The sequence below is a fragment of the Mesoplodon bidens genome (genome assembly GCF_964165515.1).
Source record: "Mesoplodon bidens genome assembly, chromosome: 5".
NCBI classification, from domain to species: Eukaryota; Metazoa; Chordata; class Mammalia; order Artiodactyla; family Ziphiidae; genus Mesoplodon; species Mesoplodon bidens.
In genome coordinates, this window is record NC_138161.1 from 84,533,253 (window position 1) to 84,555,456 (window position 22,204).

General features: G+C 40.8%; 1 protein-coding gene across 1 annotated transcript in view; it reads right to left on the minus strand.

The window, feature by feature from the left end:
* Positions 1-16,582, minus strand: part of WDR49 (WD repeat domain 49) — a gene marked incomplete at both ends in the record, with an annotated part of 147,948 nt that extends 131,366 nt beyond the window's left edge. The window contains 1 exon segment of the mRNA XM_081235345.1: positions 16,415-16,582. Coding sequence (XP_081091471.1) covers positions 16,415-16,582 — 168 coding nt within the window.
* Positions 16,583-22,204: the final 5,622 nt, after the last annotated feature.

Consider the following 22,204-nt stretch of genomic DNA (forward strand, 5'->3'; position numbering starts at 1 on the left):
CCGCGGAGCGGCTGGGCCCATGAGCCATGGCCGCTGAGCCTGCGTGTCCGGAGCCTGTGCTCCACAACGGGAGAGGCCGCAGCAGTGAGAGGCCCGCGTACCACAAAAAAACAAAAAATAAAAAATAAAATAAAGGAACTGTTAAATAAATAGGAATCATAAAAATTGTATATGCCTGACTGCACCCCTTTTTTCTGTTTGTTTGTTTCTCCTCCCTCAACTTCCAGGAAATAACCCTGCTTCTTTATTTATGGTATGGATTCCAGTTGTTTCTCTACCCCCTTGAAAGATTCCCCTAAGATCCTGTCTTAGACACTGCTCTTTCCTCAAGATAATCTCATTTGCACCCAGGGTCGCCATGCTCTAGGGTCTCACAATGATTTCTCTCTGCCAGCCTGATCCTTCTACATGGCTCTACTTGTACTTAATCAGAGCATCTGCAATTAGAGAAAGAAAAGAACACACAGGAGCTATGAAGAGAGAAAACAGGAACAGGATAAGGTGCTAACCCAGCCTGGGTAGTGAGAGAAGACTTTCTGGGATGGTGGTATTTAAACATGAAGTATGAGTAGGAGTTGGCTGGAGATTGGGGGGAGGGAAGAGGGAATATTCCAACATGAGGCACCAGCATTTGATAGGTCCTAAAACAGGAATACTGTTAAAGCATTCAAGTAACTAAAATACCACCAGCATGAACAATTTGGGTAATGTGCCAGTGTCAGGTAATTTTGTGACTGACTTGTTGGAACCATAAATCCAGACTGAATACCAGTGGCGAGGGGAGGGGGCCTTGAAGGTGGAGGTAAGGATTCCCTTGAAAGAAATGGATGTTCCCATTCTTTACAGCCCTAGGAAAGTGGAGAGATAGGTCTTAGACTAAAGTAAAGGAAAATATTTTCTGGTATCTCTGGGGCCAATAATCAGTTTGGCCTCCAGGCTCTAAGGAATGAGCAGTCTGGTATATTTCCAGGGGGATTAAGGCGCTGAAAGTAGCCCCTTGGCCATATAAATGTGGCCAGAAGTGAGGAAGGGGAACAAGGTAGTAGGATACCAAGAGAAAGATCTGACACAGCCTTATCCAATAGGACTTTCTGTGATGAAGAAAATTTTCTATTATCTGCACTATCTGATGTGGTGCCTACAAGCTACGTGAGCCTACTGAATATTTTAGATGTGGCTGGTGCTTGTGAGTAACTGAATTTTTTATTTTATTAAATTCTAACTTTATTTCATTTTAACTTAAATAGCTACATGTGGCCCATGGCCACCATATTGGACAGATCTGGAGGAAGACCAGTGTGACAACCTGGCCTCCTCAGGGGTGTTGAGAGAATTAGGGAGGGAGAACACGGGAGGTGATGGAGTAGAGGAAAACCGTGTCCCTGGAAGTCCTCAGCAGAGAATGCTGATGCCCAGAGAATCAATATCTCACAAGATGCATACCCATAATATGGTGGTAAGACGTGATGTGGGAAGAAAAGACCCAAGGGATTCGTGTCTGAGCAAGAGTGAGGCAGAGCTTCAGGCAAAGGTCAGAAATCAACAAGAGACAATTCAGAAGAGTCCTATTCCTAGCAACAAAGTTGGTGGGGTCTTGTCTCATCATTGGGTGTGCTATACTTGCTAACACAGGACAAATATGAAATCAAAATAGCACAAATTATACTTCTCCAGTTGTCTTTCTTCATGTTCCTTTTTTAATTTTCAGGAAATTACAAAGGTAGGCTGTGCCCTAGGTCTAAAGGTCTGGCTAAGTTGATATATTACAAATGAATAGCAATAGGCACCTTTGCTTTCTTTCTTTCTCCGTATGACCAGTTTCTTGGTTGCCTTCTCTGCTTCAGTCCTGGCCAAAGCTTAAGGTTAAAATGTCTGTCCCCCAAAAGCACTCTTCACCAGCCTCCCTGACCAAGATTCATTTTTATAAGCACCTGTTATGAAAGCACACAGAGAAATTAGAAAAGGCATGAAGCCGTTAGCACTTGTCACAAAATTTAGCACAAAGGCAGCAGTGCTCAGGAAGACCGATTTTTCATATGTGTTGACAAAGGACTTCACTTGCTTGTGTTTTGGTGATGGCCTTGTTTGTTAACCTCACCCATGAATTCTAGCAACTCAGACAGAACCACCAAAGAATTCCTCTGTCGTTTCCAATTGTGCCAGCTGCAGGGCTGTTGGATGTGTCTTCACGATATTACCTTAATGCTGAGGAGGGGGTGCCTGCAGGGTTCACTGATTTTCTACTGCCATCCAAAATAGGTTTTTTGGATTCCACTAAGGGAGTTGGGGCGAGAAATGCTTTGCCCTGCTGCCTTTGTTCAGCAGGTGATGGATTGACTGAGATTGCTGAATGTACTCTGTACTATGGCATAAAGTTATAGATTAAGCTTTACCTGTTTACTTTCTCTCAAGCCTCCATTGAATGCCTTTAGAAAGGAAAAAAATAATAAAAAAGCAATGAGTTATTCCTACCTTTCCCTTTTATTCTTCCACCCTTCTCTGCATTGATTTTATTGTAGGAAGTGTTGATTATTTGCTAATTGTGCATTAATTCCAAGTTACCAAGGCACAGTGCCTGTGTGCTACTAACTTGACATGCTCGTTTTGTTAATGAAGTACTTATTCTATTGGATTCCTATTCCTTAGAGAAAATCTCAAAGGGAGATTGCCTGGTGGCCAGTGGGAGCCATGCCATACAATGGGCTGGGAAGTTGGCAATCTACCCCAGAGCCCTGGCTCTGCCTCATGGGACAACTCAATTAAATATCTTTGAGCTTTATTCTCCTTATATGTAAATGGGAAATAAAAATATCTGCCCTGCCTACATTCCAGGCTGGTGAGAGGATCAAATAACACGATACCTACAGAAGTGTTTTATAAAATCTTACTGAACTTCAAAGATATTAAATTTTTATTCATCATTTTTACCTCCACTGATTTCTAGAAAGAGTTTTAGTTCAGTTGCAATAGAAGGTACATAGGGACCATTAAAGCAAAGATAAAAGAGCAAGGATCATATAATGAAAATAGAAGATAATTGTTCCAGAAAAATCTATGTTAAGAATAGTTGTATCGGTTGAACACTGAATTTAGCTTTGAACTTCCTAGCAGCTAAGGCAAAACACAAAACACCATTAGGCACATGACTTTCCTTAATCTATGAAATAAGCACGCTGGTTTATTAGGAGAGATGGAAATTTTCCTACCATTAACTCTAAGGATTGTGGGTGGACTGTTTTCTGGGCACACGCCTGCCTACACTTTCCAGATGGCCTTGCAACTGGGACGGGAACCTGGCACACAAAACCCTTCCCCATGTGCTCCTTCATGCTCTTCCCCCATGACTAGCTTGACATATGGCCATTGTGGAAGGAGGAAGATGGAAGGAGCCCGGGGACCAGAATCCCTACTTGGAGCTGCCTTCTTATTAGAAATATCTGCTCTCTATATGAGCAAGAAATAAGTTTTATCATGAATGTGCTATTATATATTTTACACAGTTTGCACACCTTATAAAAATAAAGATTTTCTAATTTTGGAACTTTATTAGATTCCATAATATACAGTTTTTAACTATCAGTCTTACCTTAAAAAAATGTTTTTTAAATGATCTTCATGGACTGTCTCATATTTTGACAGAGGCAGGCAAAATCTAACAGTTCTGAGGAAAGGGAATAAAACAAAGATGGGTGATTTTATTTATGTGTTTGGAATGGTGATGTCTGGGGTAGAAAAGAAAGAAGTGAGAGGTAAGAATAGTTCTGGAACATGAGCCATAGCCAGGAAGGCCTGTCCATTTGGGTAACTTAATAGTGAAGATACAGTGAGCAATGAGAAGGCGGGTCCCTAATGAACTGGGAGAATCCTGACAGTTCAGAAAGAAGGATAGGTGGTGCTGGGAAAACTGGACAGGTACATGTAAAAGTATGAGATTAGGGCTTCCCTGGTGGCACAGTGGTTGAGAGTCCGCCTGCCGATGAAGGGGACACGGGTTCATGCCCCGGTCTGGGAAGATCCCACATGCCGCGGAGCAGCTGGGCCCGTGAGCCATGGCCGCTGAGCCTGCGTGTCCGGAGCCTGTGCTCCACAACGGGAGAGGCCACAGCAGTGAGAGGCCCGCGTACCGCAAAAAAAAAAAAAAATTATGAGATTAGATCACTCCCTAACACCATACACAAAAATAAGCTCAAAATGGATTAAAGACCTAAATGTAAGGCCAGAAACTATCAAACTATTAGAGGAAAACATAGGCACAACACTCTATGACATAAATCACAGCAAGATCCTTTTTGACCCACCTCCTAGAGAAATGGAAATAAAAACAAAAATAAACAAATGGGACCTAATGAAACTTCAAAGCTTTTGGACAGCAAAGGAAACCATAAACAAGACCAAAAGACAACCCTCAGAATGGGAGAAAATATTTGCAAATGAAGCAACTGACAAAGGATTAATCTCCAAACTTAACAAGCAGCTCATGCAGCTCAATAACAAAAAAACAAACAACCCAATCCAAAAATGGGCAGAAGACCTAAATACACATTTCTCCAAAGAAGACATACAGATGGCCAAGAGGCACATGAAAGAATGCTCAACATCATTAATCATTAGAGAAATGCAAATCAAAACTACAATGAGATATCATCTCACACCAGTCAGAATGGCCATCATCAAGAAATCTGGAGGACTTCCGGGTAAGATGGCGGATGAGTAAGACGCGGAGATCACCTTCCTCCGCACGGATACACCAGAAATACAGCTACACGTGGAACAACTCCTACAGAACACCTACTGAATGCTGGCAGAAGACCCCAGACCTCCCAAAAGGCAAGAAACTCCCCCACATACCTGGGTAGGGCAAAGCGGAGAGATTCCCGCACAGAGGATCGGTGCCGAGCGGCACTCACCAGCCCGAGAGGCTTGTCTGCTCGCGCACCGGGGTGGGCGGCGCTGGAAGCTGAGGCTCGGGCTTCGGTCAGAGCGCAGGGAGAGGACTGGGGCTGGCGGCGAGAACTCAGCCTGAAGGGGGCTAATGTGCCACAGCTAGCCGGCAGGGAGTCCGGGAAAACTCTGGAGCTGCCGAAGAGGCAAGAGACTTTTTCTTCCCTCTTGGTTTCCTGGTGCGCCAGGAGAGGGGATTAAGAGCGCTGCTTAAAGGGGCTCCACAGACGGGCGCGAGTCACGACTGAAAGCGCGGAGCCCAGTGACGGGCGTGGGACGCTGGGGCTGCTGCTGCCGCCGCCAAGAAGCCTGTGTGCGAGCGCAGGTCACTGTCCACACCGCCATTCCGGGAGCCTGTGCAGCCCGCCACTGCCGGGGTCCCGGGATCCAGGGGCGGCTTCCCTGGGAGAACGCACGGCGCGCCTCGGGCTGGTGCAACGTCACGCGGGCCTCTGCCGCTGCAGGCTCGCCCCACACTCCGTGCCCCTCCCTCCCGCCCGGCCTGAGTGAGCCAGAGTCCCCGAAGAGGCTGCTCCTTTAACCCTGTCCTGTCTGAGCGAAGAACAGACGCCCTCCGGCGACCTACATGCAGAGGCGGGGCCAGATCCAAAGCTGAGACCCAGGAGCTGTGAGAACAAAGAAGAGAAAGGGAAACCTCTCCCAGCAGCCTCAGAAGCAGTGGATTAAAGCTCCACAATCAACTTGATGTACCCTGCATCTGTGGAATACATGAATAGACAACAAATCATCCCAAACTGAGGAGCCAGGAGTCAGTGCTGTGCCTCTGAGGTGGGAGAGCCAACTTCAGGACACTGGTCCACAAGAGACCTCCCAGCTCCACATAATATCAAACGGCGAAAATCTTCCAGAGATCTCCATCTCAACACCAGCACCCAGATTCACTCAACGACCAGCAAGCTACAGTGCTGGACACCCTATGCCAAACAACTAGCAAGACAGGAACTCAACGCCACCCATTAGCAGAGAGGTGGCCTAAAATCATAAAAAGTCCGCAGACACCCCAAAACACACCACCAGACGTGGACTTGCCCACCAGAAAGACAAGATGCAGCCTCACCCACCAGAACACAGGCACTAGTCCCCTCCACCAGGAAGCCTACACAACCCACTAAACCAACCTTAGCCACTGGGGACAGACACCAAAAACAACGGGAACTACGAACCTGCAGCCTGCAAAAAGGAGACCCCAAACACAGTAACATAAGCAAAATGAGAAGACAGAAAAACACACAGCAGGAGAAGGAGCAAGATAAAAACCCACCAGACCTAACAAATGAAGAGGTACTAGGCAGTCTACCTGAAAAAGAATTCAGAATAATGATGGTAAAGATGATCCAAGATTCTATTTCCCAGATCCAAAATCTTGGAAATAGAATAGACAAAATGCAAGAAACAGTTAACAAGGACCTAGAAGAACTAAGACGAATCAAGCATCGATTAAAAACACAATAAATGAAATAAAAAATACTCTAGATGGGATCAATAGCAGAATAACTGAGGCAGAAGAACGGATAAGTGAGGTGGAAGATAAAATAGTGGAAATAACTGCTGCAGAGCAAAATAAAGAAAAAAGAATGAAAAGAACAGAGGACAGTCTCAGAGACCTCTGGGACACCATTAAACGCACCAACATTCGAATTATAGGGGTTCCAGAAGAAGAAGAGAAAAAGAAAGGGACTGAGAAAATATTTGAAGAGATTATAGTTGAAAACTTCCCTAATATGGGAAAGGAAATAGTTAATCAAGTCCAGGAGGCACAGAGAGTCCCATACAGAATAAATCCAAGGAGAAATACGCCAAGACACATATTAATCAAACTGTCAAAAAGTAAACACAAAGAAATCATATTAAAAGCAGCAAGGGAAAAACAACAAATAACACACAAGGGAATCCCCATCAGGATAACAGCTGATCTCTCAGCAGAAACTCTACAAGCCAGAAGGGAGTGGCAGGACATACTTAAAGTGATGAAGGAGAAAAACGTGCAACCAAGATTACTCTACCCAGCAAGGATCTCATTCAGATTTGATGGAGAAATTAAAACGTTTACAGACAAGCAAAAGCTGAGAGAGTTCAGCACCACCAAACCAGCTTTAAAACAAATGCTAAAGGAACTTCTCTAGGCAAGAAACACAACAGAAGGAAAAGACCTACAATAACGAACCCAAAACAATTAAGAAAATGGGAATAGGAACATACATATCGATAATTACCTTAAATGTAAATGGCCTAAATGCTCCCACCAAAAGACACAGATTGGCTGAATGGATACAAAAACAAGACCCATATATATGCTATCTACAAGAGACCCACTTCAGACCTAGAGACACATAGAGACTGAAAGTAAGGGGATGGAAAAAGATATTCCATGCAAATGGAAACCAAAAGAAAGCTGGAGTAGCAATTCTCATATCAGACAAAATAGACTTTAAAATAAAGACTATTAGAAGAGACAAAGAAGGACACTACATAATGATCAAGGGATCGATCCAAGAAGAAGATATAACAATTGTAAATATTTATACACCCAACATAGGAGCACCTCAATACATAAGGCAAATACTAACAGCCATAAAAGGAGAAATCGACAGTAACACAATCATAGTAGGGGACTTTAACACCCCACTTTCACCAATGGACAGATCTTCCAAAATGAAAATAAATAAGGAAACACAAGCTTTAAATGATACATTAAACAAGATGGACTTAATTGATATTTATAGGACATCCCATCCAAAAACAACAGAATACACATTTTTCTCAAGTGCTCATGGAACATTCTCCAGGATAGATCATATCTTGGGTCACAAATCAAGCCTTGGTAAATTTAAGAAAATTGAAGTTGTATCAAGTATCTTTTCCGACCACAATGCTATGAGACTAGATATCAATTACAGGAAAAGAGCTGTAAAAAATACAAACACATGGAGGCTAAAGAATACACTACATAATAACAAAGTGATCACTGAAGAAATCAAAGGGGAAATTAAAAAATACGTAGAAACAAATGACAATGGAGACACGACGACCCAAAACCTATGGGATGCAGCAAAAGCAGTTCTAAGAGGGAAGTTTATAGCAATACAATCCCACCTTAAGAAACAGGAAACATCTCGAATAAACAACCTAACCTTGCACCTAAAGCAATTAGAGAAAGAAGAACAAAAACATCCCAAAGTTAGCAGAAGGAAAGAAATCATAAAAATCAGATCAGAAATAAATGAAAAAGAAATGAAGGAAACGATAGCAAAGATCAACAAAGCTAAAAGCTGGTTCTTTGAGAAGATAAACAAAATTGATAAACCATTAGCCAGACTCATCAAGAAAAAAGGGAGAAGACTCAAATCAATAGAATTAGAAATGAAAAAGGAGAAGTAACAACTGACACTGCAGAAATACAAAAGATCATGAGAGATTACTACAGGCAACTCTATGCCAATAAAATGGACAACCTGGAAGAAATGGACAAATTCTTAGAAATGCACAACCTGCCAAGACTGAATCAGGAAGAAATAGAAAATATGAACAGGCCAGTCACAAGCACTGAAATTGAAACTGTGATAAAAAATCTTCCAACAAACAAAAGCCCGGGACCAGATGGCTTCACAGGTGAATTCTATCAAGCATTTAGAGAAGAGCTAACACCTATCCTTCTGAAACTCTTCCAAAATATAGCAGAGGGAGGAACACTCCCAAACTCATTCTACGAGGCCACCATCACCTTGATACCAAAACCCGACAAGGATGTCACAAAGAAAGAAAAGTACAGGCCAATATCACTGATGAACATAGATGCAAAAATCCTCAACAAAATACTAGCAAACAGAATCCAACAGCACATTAAAAGGGTCATACACCATGATCAAGTGGGGTTTATTCCAGGAATGCAAGGATTCTTCAATATACGCAAATCAATCAACGTGATACACCATATTAACAAATTGAAGGAGAAAAACCATATGATCATCTCAATAGATGCAGAGAAAACTTTCGACAAAATTCAACACCCATTTATGATAAAAACCCTGCAGAAAGTAGGCATAGAGGGAACTTTCCTCAACATAATAAAGGCCATATATGACAAACCCACAGCCAGCATCGTCCTCAATGGTGAAAAACTGAAACCATTTCCACTAAGATCAGGAACAAGACAAGGTTGCCCACTCTCACCACTCTTATTCAACCTAGTTTTGGAAGTTTTAGCCACAGCAATCAGAGAAGAAAAAGAAATAAAAGGAATCCAAATTGGAAAAGAAGAAGTAAAGCTGTCACTGTTTGCAGATGACATGATACTATACATAGAGAATCCTAAAGATGCTACCAGAAAACTACTAGAGTTAATCAATGAATTTGGTAAAGTTGCAGGATACAAAATTAATGCACAGAAATCTCTGGCATTCCTATATACTAATGATGAAAAATCTGAAAGTGAAATCAAGGAAACACTCCCATTTACCATTGCAACAAAAAGAATAAAATATCTAGGAATAAACCTACCTAAGGAGACAAAAGACCTGTATGCAGAAAATTATAAGACACTGATGAAAGAAATTAAAGGTGATACAAATAGATGGAGAGATGTACCATGTTCTTGGATTGGAAGAATCAACATTGTGAAAATGACTCTACTACCCAAAGCAATCTACAGATTCAATGCAATCCCTATCAAACTACCACTGGCATTTTTCACAGAACTAGAACAAAAAATTTCACAATTTGTATGGAAACACAAAAGACCCCGAATAGCAAAAGCAATCTTGAGAACGAAAAATGGAGCTGGAGGAATCAGGCTCCCTGACTTCAGACTATACTACAAAGCTACAGTAATCAAGACAGTATGGTACTGGCACAAAAACAGAAAGATAGATCAATGGAACAGGATAGAAAGCCCAGAGATAAACCCACGGACATATGGTCACCTTATCTTTGATAAAGGAGGCAGGAATGTACAGTGGAGAAAGGACAGTGTCTTCAATAAGTGGTGCTGGGAAAACTGGATAGGGACATGTAAAAGTATGAGATTAGATCACTCCCTAACACCATACACAAAAATAAGCTCAAAATGGATTAAAGACCTAAATGTAAGGCCAGACACTATCAAACTCTTAGAGGAAAACATAGGCAGAACACTCTATGACATAAATCACAGCAAGATCCTTTTTGACCCACCTCCTAGAGAAATGGAGATAAAGACAAAAATAAACACATGGGACCTAATGAAACTTCAAAGCTTTTGCACAGCAAAGGAAACCATAAAGAAGACCAAAAGACAACCCTCAGAATGGGAGAAAATATTTGTAAATGAAGCAACTGACAAAGGATTAATCTCCAAAATTTATAAGCAGCTCATGCAGCTCAATAACAAAAAACAAACAACCCAATCCAAAAGTGGGCAGACGACCTAAATAGACATTTCTCCACAGAAGATATACAGACTGCCAACAAACACATGAAAGGATGCTCAACATCTTTGCTCATTAGAGAAATGCAAATCAAAACTACAATGAGATATCATCTCACACCAGTCAGAATGGCCATCATCAAAAAATCTAGAAACAATAAATGCTGGAGAGGGTGTGGAAAAAAAGGAACACTCTTGCACTGCTGGTGGGAATGTGAATTGGTACAGCCACTATGGAGAACGGTATGGAGGTTCCTTAAATAACTACAAATAGAGCTACCATATGACCCAGCAATCCCACTACTGGACATATACCCTGAGAAAACCATAATTCAAAAAGAGACATGTACCAAAATGTTCATAGCAGCCCTATTTACAATAGCCCTGAGATGGAAACAACCTAAGTGTCCATCATCAGATGAATGGGTAAAGAAGATGTGGCACATATATACAATGGAATATTACTCAGCCATAAAAAGAAATGAAATTGAGCTATTTGTAATGAGGTGGATGGACCTAGAGTCTGTCATACAGAGTGAAGTAAGTCAGAAAGAGAAAGACAAATACTGTATGCTGACACATATATATGGAATTTAAGAAAAAAAAAATGTCATGAAGAACATAGGGGTAAGACAGGAATAAAGACACAGACCTATTAGAGAACGGACTTGAGGATATGGGGAGGGGGAAGGGTAAGCTGTGGCAAAGTGAAAGAGCGGCATGGACATATATACACTACCAAACGTAAGGTAGATAGCTAGTGGGAAGCAGCCGCATAGCACAGGGAGATCAGCTCGGTGCTTTGTGACCACCTGGAGGGGTGGGATAGGGAGGGTGGGAGGGAGATGCAAAAGGGAGGGGATAGGGGAACATATGTATATGTATAACTGATTAAATTTGTTATAAAGCAAAAAGAAAAGAAATTATATTGCTTATAAGACGAGAAAAACAATAAATTATTAGTTTAAAAAAAAAGAAATCTAGAAACAATAAATGCTGGAGAGGGTGTGGAGAAAAGGGAACCCTCTTGCACTGCTGGTGGGAATGTGAATTGGTACAGCCACTATGGAGAACAGTATGGAGGTTCCTTAAAAAACTAAAAATAGAACTACCTTATGACCCAGCAATCCCACTACTGGGCATATACCCTGAGAAAACCATAATTCAAAAAGAGTCATGTACCAAAATGTTCATTGCAGCTCTATTTACAATAGCCAGGAGATGGAAACAACCTAAGTGTCCATCATCAGATGAATGGGTAAAGAAGATGTGGCACATATATACAATGGAATATTACTCAGCCATAAAAAGAAATGAAATTGAGCTATTTGTAATGAGGTGGATGGACCTAGAGTCTGTCATACAGAGTGAAGTAAGTCAGAAAGAGAAAGACAAATACCGTATGCTAACACATATATATGGAATTTAAGGAAAAAAATGTCATGAAGAACCTAGGGGTAAGACAGCAGTAAAGACAGAGACCTACTGGAGAATGGACTTGAGGATATGGGGAGGGGGAAGGGTAAGCTGTGACAAAGTGAGAGAGAGGCATGGACATATATACACTACCAAATGTAAAATAGATAGCTAGTGGGAAGCAGCCACATACCACAGGGAGATCAGCTTGGTGCTTTGTGACCACCTAGAGGGGTGGGATAGGGAGGGTGGGAGGGAGGGAGACGCAAGAGGGAAGAGATATGGGAACATATGTATATGTATAACTGATTCACTTTGTTATAAAGCAGAAACTAACACACCATTGTAAAGCAATTATACTCCAATAAAGATGTAAAAAAAAAAAAACGAAGGATAAATAATGGAAAGCTGGGTATCTGACTGTCTGCATATTTTTTTTCAATCTCATAGCCTTTTAATAGATTAGCCCCACCTCACTTTAAAACTACAGACCAACACTGTCACTACCAAGCAGGTTACTCATTTCTCCTTCTCATCCCTGGGAGAGGTGAGGATGGAAGGAGTGGGGCAGGAGAGGCAAGAAACCAGTACGGCTCTTGGTCTTTTTTGGGGGGGTTAATATGATTTATTTAATTGTAAATGTATATAATTAAATTTCTTATAACAGTTACTGTCTGTATTCTCTTAGAGTCTAGCCTGCCCAGCAGGGCATCAGAACTCTCAGCTTTGTCCTGTTGGTACAAGGAAGCGTTGTTCATAGGCCTTACTGTAGACAGGAATCTTGAGAATTTTATAAAGACAATCCAGCATGAAGATATCATACATTCTGTGGATTTAATCATTTACTATACCTTAAGCACAATTTTCAGACCTGCAAAAGTGCCTTCTGAATTTCTCTGGTCTTTTTAGATTGTCAGCACAAGTGTGTTGTGTTTAGATTCCATTCAGCTCCCCAAGACAAGTTTGTTCAGAGAACCTTCCCCTAACATCTCTGGGGACTTCCTGTTAGGATTTTTATTCTCCCTTTCTCACACTGAACTGTCCTGGCCCTTCCTACTTTAAGCAGAAATAGTTCACCTTTTACATGCGGTTTAGGAGATTTCATTTCAAGCTATTTAACCTAAAGATTTAGTAGGACTTCGGCAAACAGCAGCATGGAGTAGACAGGGTAGGGCCAGGCCATTGCTCTGGGCCAGAAAGAATGTACCAGGAGGTGATACAGACACAGTTGCTGACAGAGGCAGGTCAGCACCCAGTCCAGTGAGTCCAGCAGTATAGGCAAACTAGATACAGGCCAAATAGGCAACAAGGCTCCAAGATCAAAGAGCAGACTGTCCTGACATGAAGAGGTCAACAATGGAGAATTAAAGAAAAGAAATATTCAGGAACCTACATGGCCACAGTCTTGGAAGAAAGTCAGTATACATCAAGTCTCAATGCGGCTTTTCCAAAATTCCATTTCCCTTGGACCATAATTTCTATTTCTCAGAATTCCTATAAAATTAGCAAATCACAGCCATCCTTCCTCACACAATAACTGACTTTTGAAGTATCTAAGAAAATATGTTTGACATTAAAACAATATGAATATCCAGAGACCACATCATTTCTCTAAGCATTACAAGTGCTACAGGAAAGTTTACGTAACATGCATTTTACAATTCTATGAATAATACAAGTTTCATTCCCTGAGAGCTGATATATGACTTTTTGGGCACCATCACTTGAAAGAAAAAGAAATCCACAAGTCACTTTTCTAGTACTTCTATCCAGATAACTTCTTTGTTCTAAAGAAGAGGATCAAGACATCACTTAAAATTTTTTGTATGCTAATAAAATATGAAGTAAGACATGGAAAGATGATGCTTTTGTACTCTTCTATGTGAATTTGTGTCTTTGCAACTCATTGCTTCCACTTCCTACCCCAATTAAAAGGGATGTAAAAGCATAGTTGTGAGTGTTATTCAAAGCTTAATTTTTTTTTTAGGAAATGTATGAGTTAAAATTAAGAGAATGTTAAAGACCATGTTGTTCAACCTCTACTCACTGAACATAAAATACCTATGTTAATTGAGCACTTTTTCTGTGTCAAGCACTCTTTCAAGTGCTTTCCAGATAATACCCCATTTAATCCTCACAACAACCCTATTATTCGCACATTAGAAACAAAGGAAACTGAGGCTCAGAGAGATTAAGCAATTTGCACAATTATTCGCACGTTAGAAACAAAGGAAACTGACAGAGAGATTAAGCAATTTGCACAAAGTCTCATTGTCGGTGGCAAAACTGGGACTCAAATCCAAGAAGTCTGACCCCTGACTTTTATACACTAAGTGATTCTGACTCATATACCATCATGCAATAAACATAAGCATTACTCACTTCATTCCTAAATGTTACTACTAAGATTTATATGGTATGTAATATCTCATTTGGAACATATGTGAAACATTGACTACAGGAAAACTCAGCTTCCCATTTTTCAATTAAGCATCACTACTGCTATTTAAGGACATGGACTTTACCTACTGTCTAAAAACTCTTCAGTCCCAAATAAGCGATCTGGGTACAAAAAACAAAATAGGAGATGGAAGGATCCAGTGCCAGAATCGTGGCATTCCAAGAGCATGTCTTTAGTGACTGGACTACAAATCAGTGACTTTGGGGTTCTGTGTTGCAGGACAGCCCCTGAGGGCAATTTTTCCTTTCACAACAATCTACGTCTGTGGCCTGTGGGCCCAACGCTCATGGCAGATGGAAGAGAGTCCACAGAAATCATCTAGTATATGATTCTTCTCTAGGTGTCCATGCTGTGTGTGGAAACCGCGTTGTCTCAAGGGCCTAACTTTTATTCCCGGTTTTACATTTGCCATTGGATCGTTCCATTCTGTCTGCTGAGTCTGTTAAAAATCTATGGACTTCATTTTTTCTTGAAGTATGCCTGCAAAGCTCAATTTTTTTTTAAATTACATTTTTTAAAAAGATTGTAATTAGATTGTCTAGGTTCATGCAAGCTCTGAATAGCAATTTCTTTCTCCCTTTTGGTTCATCAGTGGTACCTGTTTTTCCAACTGGTTAATTTCAAAATAAGTGATCCAGCCTTTGAAACATTTAAAGTTAAAAATATATATGTCTTGAGATCCAATTTTCCTATTTCACTTGGGTTCACTCCAGACTAATTGGTAATTTGAAAAGAACACCCACCCCTAACCTTTTATAGCAGTTTCACTTTCTAACACATTGACTTTATACAGTTGACCCTCCTAATAGACCCTAGCGTTCAACTTTGTGTTCTTAACACCAGAAAAAAACTGCCACATTTCTGTTCATTCCAGAGTCAAAGCTGTCATAGTCTGCTGTTACATTTTTCTGAATGTCCTCAAGCTGTCAAAATGTTTGCTATGTCTATCAAACTATGCCAGATTCATTTGGGGCATTGGACATGAGCAGCACTAAAATCTTTCAGACAAATGGTTTGGATGAACTGCAAATACATGAAGATTAAAATGAGAAAAGTGTAGGGCAGAGCATGTCTTTGCTACTAAATATGATAGATTCTATTAAAAAGAAATGATTGATACTATTGGAACATTCTCAACACAGGTAAAATTTAACTTGTTATACAAAACAGGGTATAGTAGAGTATTTCAGTGGTTAGCAACTCTTTTTTTTGATAGGTAAAGATTAAAATTTGTGCCAATTACAGGCCAATATAACAGTAAGATTGCATCGTACTTTATTAATTTCAAGGTGGTATTCCCAAACATTGTATGTCTGTTTCAAATTAATATGACATGCTCAAGCACCCCCAAAGGACATTCTGAAGCCCTGAGATCATATTTTAGCAACTGTAATGCAGTAGGAAGGATGGAGGCTCATGTCTACCTAAACTCCACAGCATGGAAGAGCACTTCTTCCTATCAGCATGAGAAGCTAAGAAGCATTTTGATATATGCTGTTCATTAGGCATAGCTGCAGAATTCAAAATTAATTAAGATAGAGAGAAGGAGCTTATTCATTTATAGTGAAAATTCCTAAGGTCTATTTTATATGTAGAATTAAAATTTTAAAAATTTTGTTTTCACTGGCATTGCTCCAATATTTGCAAAAAGAGTGGCAGACTGGTCCCTCCCATGGGATCTGGGACAATGAAGTGCCACAATCTGCTTTGAAAAGGAGCTGTGTGGCTGGGGTGAGGCAGGGGAGAATGTTTGCACACCAGGAAGTGGCTATTTGCATTTCCAGAGGGATACTTTATGTTACCTGCAAGGACAGTTATTATTGGGAGTCACCCTGGAGATCTGGCTTCCCCCGTCACCATCGTAACTTTCCGTTTTCCAAAAATATGTTGATCTCTAAGAAAAAAAATTGTCCAAGAATTCATTTTCCTTCCTGAATGGTAATGATATGCAACAGCAGTAATTTCATACTAAATAATATTATTTGTCCCGAAGAACGGAGGGATAAAGTTACTCTGGTGTTAAATCCAGGTCTGACCAATTCTTTTCAATTCCCTGTTTTAACCATTAAGTATATTAAAAAAAAAAAACTTATAAGAGAAAAATCTCTTTCTGTTTCATCCTGGTCTCCTTCATGAGCAACTCAAAGTCTCCAGGAAATAAGATTAACGCTTACCTCAAAGGCTCTTTGTATTTGGACAAAGTCACCCAGGCTGAGTTCGTTTTCAAGCAGGGCTATGCAGGCATCTTCCTCTGCAGTTTCACCTTGTGAAATTCTCTCTGGGTTCTCTGGCCCGGCCTGGGATCCTTTGTTCAACTCAAGGGTAGCATTCTGGGAACTCATAATGGCTTTACCTCTTTTTAACAGCCTTCAACTCTCTAAGTATTTATCTTTTTCTTTTTCTTTTCCTTCAACAGGTGCCTTTGAAAAGAAACAACTTAGCAATCGAATTCCAGAATCAAAGTACATTTCAAGGTACACAATTAGGAGGCAAAAAGTTCAAGCCCAGAGGTAGGGAATGAAAGCTCTCAACCCCCGCACTTCCTTAATTCCACAGTTTATTTTCAAAACCCACTGTTGAATTGTTTTAAAACATCCCCTCCTTATACTCTGTTTAACCTGGCTTGATTTTAAAAAGTGTAAAATCTTCCCCCGTGTTTATAGCAACTGACACAGAATGCAACATCTAATTCTCATTTTAAATGCATTAGAAAAGCAATTTCTCAAAATCTCTTTGGCTAACCTTGCTTCTATTCACATGTTGTGGTTTTAAACTCCATTTTCTTGTGGGGAGGCGTGAGGTGACACAGCTGCAAGGTTTCCGCCCCAGTGAAGTGCTGGCCTCTAAAGGCCACCTTCCCAGCAATGTGGCCTTGTTTGTTTCATCCTTCCCTGCTGCCTTTGTATGCTTCCTGGCAATCAACATAAAGCCCTTCACCTCCCCAACTAATGAATTACCTGAAGGTTGGAATATGTAATGTAAACATTGAGGCTTTTTTAAAGGGCAATTCAGGCACTCATTTTTTATTAAATTTCACCCCTGCATTATTTAATGACAACTTCTATAAATACATTTTCTATGAAGCATGTTACATATTATGAAACAAGATGATTAGCCAAAGAAGAGAGCAATGAATTTAGGAATGTTACATTTTCCACATAAAAAATGTTTCATTCTTATTTAATAAGAATCCATTCTTATATTCTCTTTGTCTTAGTTTCTATGTATATAAAATGAGGATGGTTTAGCATAGGCTTCCAATTCATTGAAAGTATGGGGGGGGGGGACACAGCATAACATAATATGATAAACCTTATGATAAAACTACTTACAGTACCATCCCTGGTTCAGCTAATATTAATGAAAAGGAAGGAAAAAGGGGAAAGTTAATATTTTGTTTTAGTATTTACCATATGCCAGGCACTACACTAAGCACTTTGTAATTCCTTATCTTGTTAAAGCTTCACAATAACCCTGCAAGGCAGACAAGATCACTCTTCCCACTTTACAGATGAAGAAGCAACGTAAAGGCCAAAGGCCATGCAGTCAGTAAGGCGTGGAAAACGACAGAGTGGCTCTGCCTTTGGAGCCTGCCCTTTAGATGGAGGCCATCTCTGCACCTTATTTTCATCTCTGTAAAACTGAAAAGTTGTCACTAGATATTCTCTAAGTTCTTTTCCTACAATTTCATTCAATGAGCTAGTGTTCACAGGCACGTGGTGGTACAAAGCACACTCCCTACAACACAGAGATGCAAGTATCCTAAGGCTTTCCTGGACCAGTTTTGGGAAAAAAAAGTGAAATATCATTCATGCAGCCATCAATTCATCAATTTCTCTGTCCATCATTCATTCCAAAATCCATTTACTAAGGACCTGGTGCTACCCGTGAGGGGTTTACAGTCTTATAGGAGCTGTTACCTGTCTAGTTCATCTTTCATGCCAATCCCAATCTCTTGCTGTCTATAGTGCTGTGTTGAGAAGAATTGTGAAGTTATATGTAGGCTCAGAGGAAAAGAGTGGCGTTATAAATTACAGATGTGTATCATGGACACAGAAGGGCTGAGGGAAGCATATTTACCACACATTTGCCTTTCCTGGTTTAGCCCTTCATGTAAATTAGAAAAACAACTTTAAGCCCTAATATGATAAATTCCCCTAAATCATCTCACATAGGGATAAAATTTGTCTTCTTACCATCCGAATTAGTAAATTAATAATAGTTTAGTTCAGCCAGATCAGTCCCATAAATGTCTGTAAAATGTTTTATGGTGATATGTTGAAGATTTGGGCTTAAATAACAGACACTAATGAGGGAAGGAAGAGGAAACAGAAAAAATATTCTGTGAAGCTGCACCGGGAGGGGTAGGCATCCCACTGGATGAGGATGCAAAATTCTCTAATTATTCTAAGAGAGTCAAACTGCCTAGACTACTTAGTTTTCATAAAGATGCAGATCTAAACGTCTTCATTAGTCAAAACAGGAGAGTATAATGAACAGCTAACAAATTACTGTAGAAGTTAATTAACTGACACAGTTTTCTTTCTGTAAAATCATGGCATTAGAAATCATTCTTGATCATAAAATCTTCGATGGCTTTCACCTTCTTTGTAACGGTGTGGTTAATTTTCAGGTTAAATTTCCGCTGCTCTGAAAAGTGCATAACTAGCCTCTTGCCAATACTGAAATTTTCCTTCTTGCTTGCCATGAATCAATTATGAGTTTGTAAAAATCTGCCACGTGCCCAGTGCCATCCTAGGCTCTGTGGGGAACGGTGCACTGATGAAGACAATCTGTGCTCTCAAAAAGTGGAAGGTTCAGGACTTCCCTCGTGGCACAGTGGTTAAGAATCCACCTGCCAATGCAGGGGACACAGGTTCATGCCCTGGTCCGGGAAGATCCCACATGCCGCGGAGCAACTAAACCCGTACTCCACAACTACTGAGCCTGCGCTCTAGAGCCTGCGAGCCACAACTACTGAACCCACGTGCCACAACTACTGAAGCGCACATGCCTAGAGCCTGTGCTCCGCAACAAGAGAAGCCACCGCAATGAGAAGCCTGCATACCACAACGAAGAGTAGCCCTCGCTTGCCGCAACTAGAGAAAGCCCACACATAGCAACGAAGACTCAACGCAGCCAAAAATAAATAAATAAATAAATAATTTAAAAAAAAATAGTGTAAGGTTCAGTCTGGAGAGAAAGCTGACTGACTGACGGACACTTGCTCTCTTCTCCGGTAGGGACCAACCAACAGCTTCTAGCATAGCGGAGCATTTGGCACCCAAGAGGACAATGCAAGCAGATACATCCACTAGCTTTTGCTTTTTTTGGAACCTTGGGACTGAATCATTCTCCCCACTGAACAGACACTCCCATATGTGTCCTTGTCACAACTCCCAGTCCACGCCCAAATCCCTGCTCTCTTCCTCTCCCGAAATTCATCCGCACCAACACAAATGCAGGCCCTGTCTTTCCTCTTAATTTCCCTTCCCTTTTGTTTGTCCTCCCGTCACCCCAGGCCTGTTCTTACTAACATTCTTAATCTTTGCCTAGAATTCTCCCACCACCTCCTTCCTATAATAGAAAGCCGCTTCCCCTTATAAACCCCGTTTCCCACCAAACCATCTCAAGCTGAAGCTCCTCCTTGGCCCAGGCTCTGTCCCTCAGGGTCAGTGGAAAGGTGTCTTCTCACAATCTCCTCGTTTCTTGAACCCACACCTTCCCAACATGGTCCCAGTGGCCAAATACACCCCTACAGCCCTCCCCCTTCAGCCCCCAGCTCACTTTAAACATCACCTGATCCCAGAGCCTGAAAGCACCAGCCCTGCCTTTGGCACCTTTTTTTTTTTTTTAATAGATCTTTATTAGAGTATAATTGCTTGCGAATCAGCTATATGTATACACATGTCCCCATACCGTACCTCCCTCTTGCGTCTCCCTCCCACCCTCCCTATCCCACCCCTCTAGATGGTCACAAAGCACAGAGCTGATCTCCCTGTGCTATGTGGCTGCTTCCCACCAGCCAACTATTTTACATTCGGTAGTGTACCTTTTAAGCCCTCAATAAATACTAGTTTCTTTCCTTCCTTGTTCCGGATCCTCCTGGTTTAAATTAATTCCTCCTTCCACTCTGCAACCACAGCATCGTGTTTACACTTTCACTACAGCAGTTTTTCTTTCTGCCTTGCAATGTAATTAGTTGCCTTTGTATCTGTCTCTCTCCTACAACATGAACTCCCTGAGAACAAGGATGGTACCTCACTAACGCCCATAGCCCTACATTGCCCAGTGCAGAACTTTGTATAAACTACACAGTGGTATGGTCATGTGTACTCATTTGTAAAATAGGATGGGCTGAAAGCAAAATTCTCCTATAGCTTTGAGTTTTCAGTGCCAGGTCCTGGGAATGGGTGGCACTGAGTCCGAAACGGAGGCAGAATTCCACACACAAAAAAAAAATTAATGAGGGAAACAAAGTTTGAGGTTGTATCTTCAAGGGTCTTAGAATAAACTGTTCAAGCACTTTTGAAACAAAGCATTTGTTTTTTTTTAATTTTTATTTATTTTTTGGCTGCGTTGGGTCTTCATTGCTGCATGCAGGCTTTCTCTAGTTGCGGTGAGCGGGGGCTACTCTTCGTTGCGGTGTGCGGGCTTCTCATTGCAGTGGGTTCTCGTTGTGAAGCACAGGCTCTAGGCATGCAGGCTTCAGTAGTTGTGGCCCACGGGCTCAGTAGTTGTGGCTCGTGGGCTCTAAAGCACAGGCTCAGTAGTTGTGGCGTACGGGCTTAGTTGCTCCGCGTCCTGTGGGATCTTCCCGGGCCAGGGCTCAAATCTGTGTCCCTTGCATTGGCAGGCAGATTCTTAACCACTGCACCACCAGGGAAGTCCTGAAACAAAGCATTTATTTTTATACATGCAATTTCTGCGTAAGATGCTCCCGTGTTGAGGCCCTACTCTGTCCCAGGCACTGCTTTAGACACCAGAAAAGCAAAAATTAATGAGACACAGCTCTGTGCTCACTGTTGCTCAGAGACATATAACAGTAAACGTTGGTTTTAAGTTAATTTTACCTTTGGAGAAATCAGGTCCCCTGTTAACTCTTAGGCAACAAAATATTTCCTTTTTGTGATCTGCTGAACAATGTCTAAAGTAAGAAAACTATATTTTTATAATAGAATTTCTCAGGCTGTTCAAGTATTTAAACCCTGAGAATTCATGAAATAATGATATCCTGAAATAACTAAATATATCATTTTGCAGTAAATTGCAAATTGTTATATGTCACGTTCTAGTCTAAGCAAGCAGTTGTAGCCAAATTTTAAAATATATGGAAGTGGAAGGTAACATTAGGAAAATCCTAATTTTTGACTTAAGCATTCCTACTCATTTGAAAAAAAACAACTGCGATTTTTATATTATCAGTAGATACTTAGTATCCACTGAACTGAATATTGAGAATAAGTGCTTTAAAATATTCTCAAATTCAATCTTTTTTATGCAAATTCTGATAGGCCTTCCCAACAGTTAATCACTTTTTGAGCCCTCTTTGCTTTAACATAAAAATCCTTGTCTTTGAAATCCAGTGTCCACGTTCAAAGTCCCACATGGGCTTGTTGTTTGTCAGCGAGATTTCCACGAGGAGCCACTTTCTGGGCAATTACTCTGAACTACCAAATTTCTTTATGTTTCCGCTCTAAGAGGACACTGCATTTTTTTCCATTTGCAGATTGAGAACAGTTTGTCAAAGTCACCTTGATATTGAACACTTGTATCCATGTATAGAACCACTAAAAAGTAGTAACAAAATCATTGCATGAAAGGAGTCACCGAAAATCCAGTAAACATTTATTGATTTCTTCCTTGAAGAAAGAAGGAAAGCAAGTAGGTGGGAAATTAACAATTATTGAGTCCCTAGTATATGCTAAACACTGTGTTAAGCACTTTCACAAATGTAATTTTAT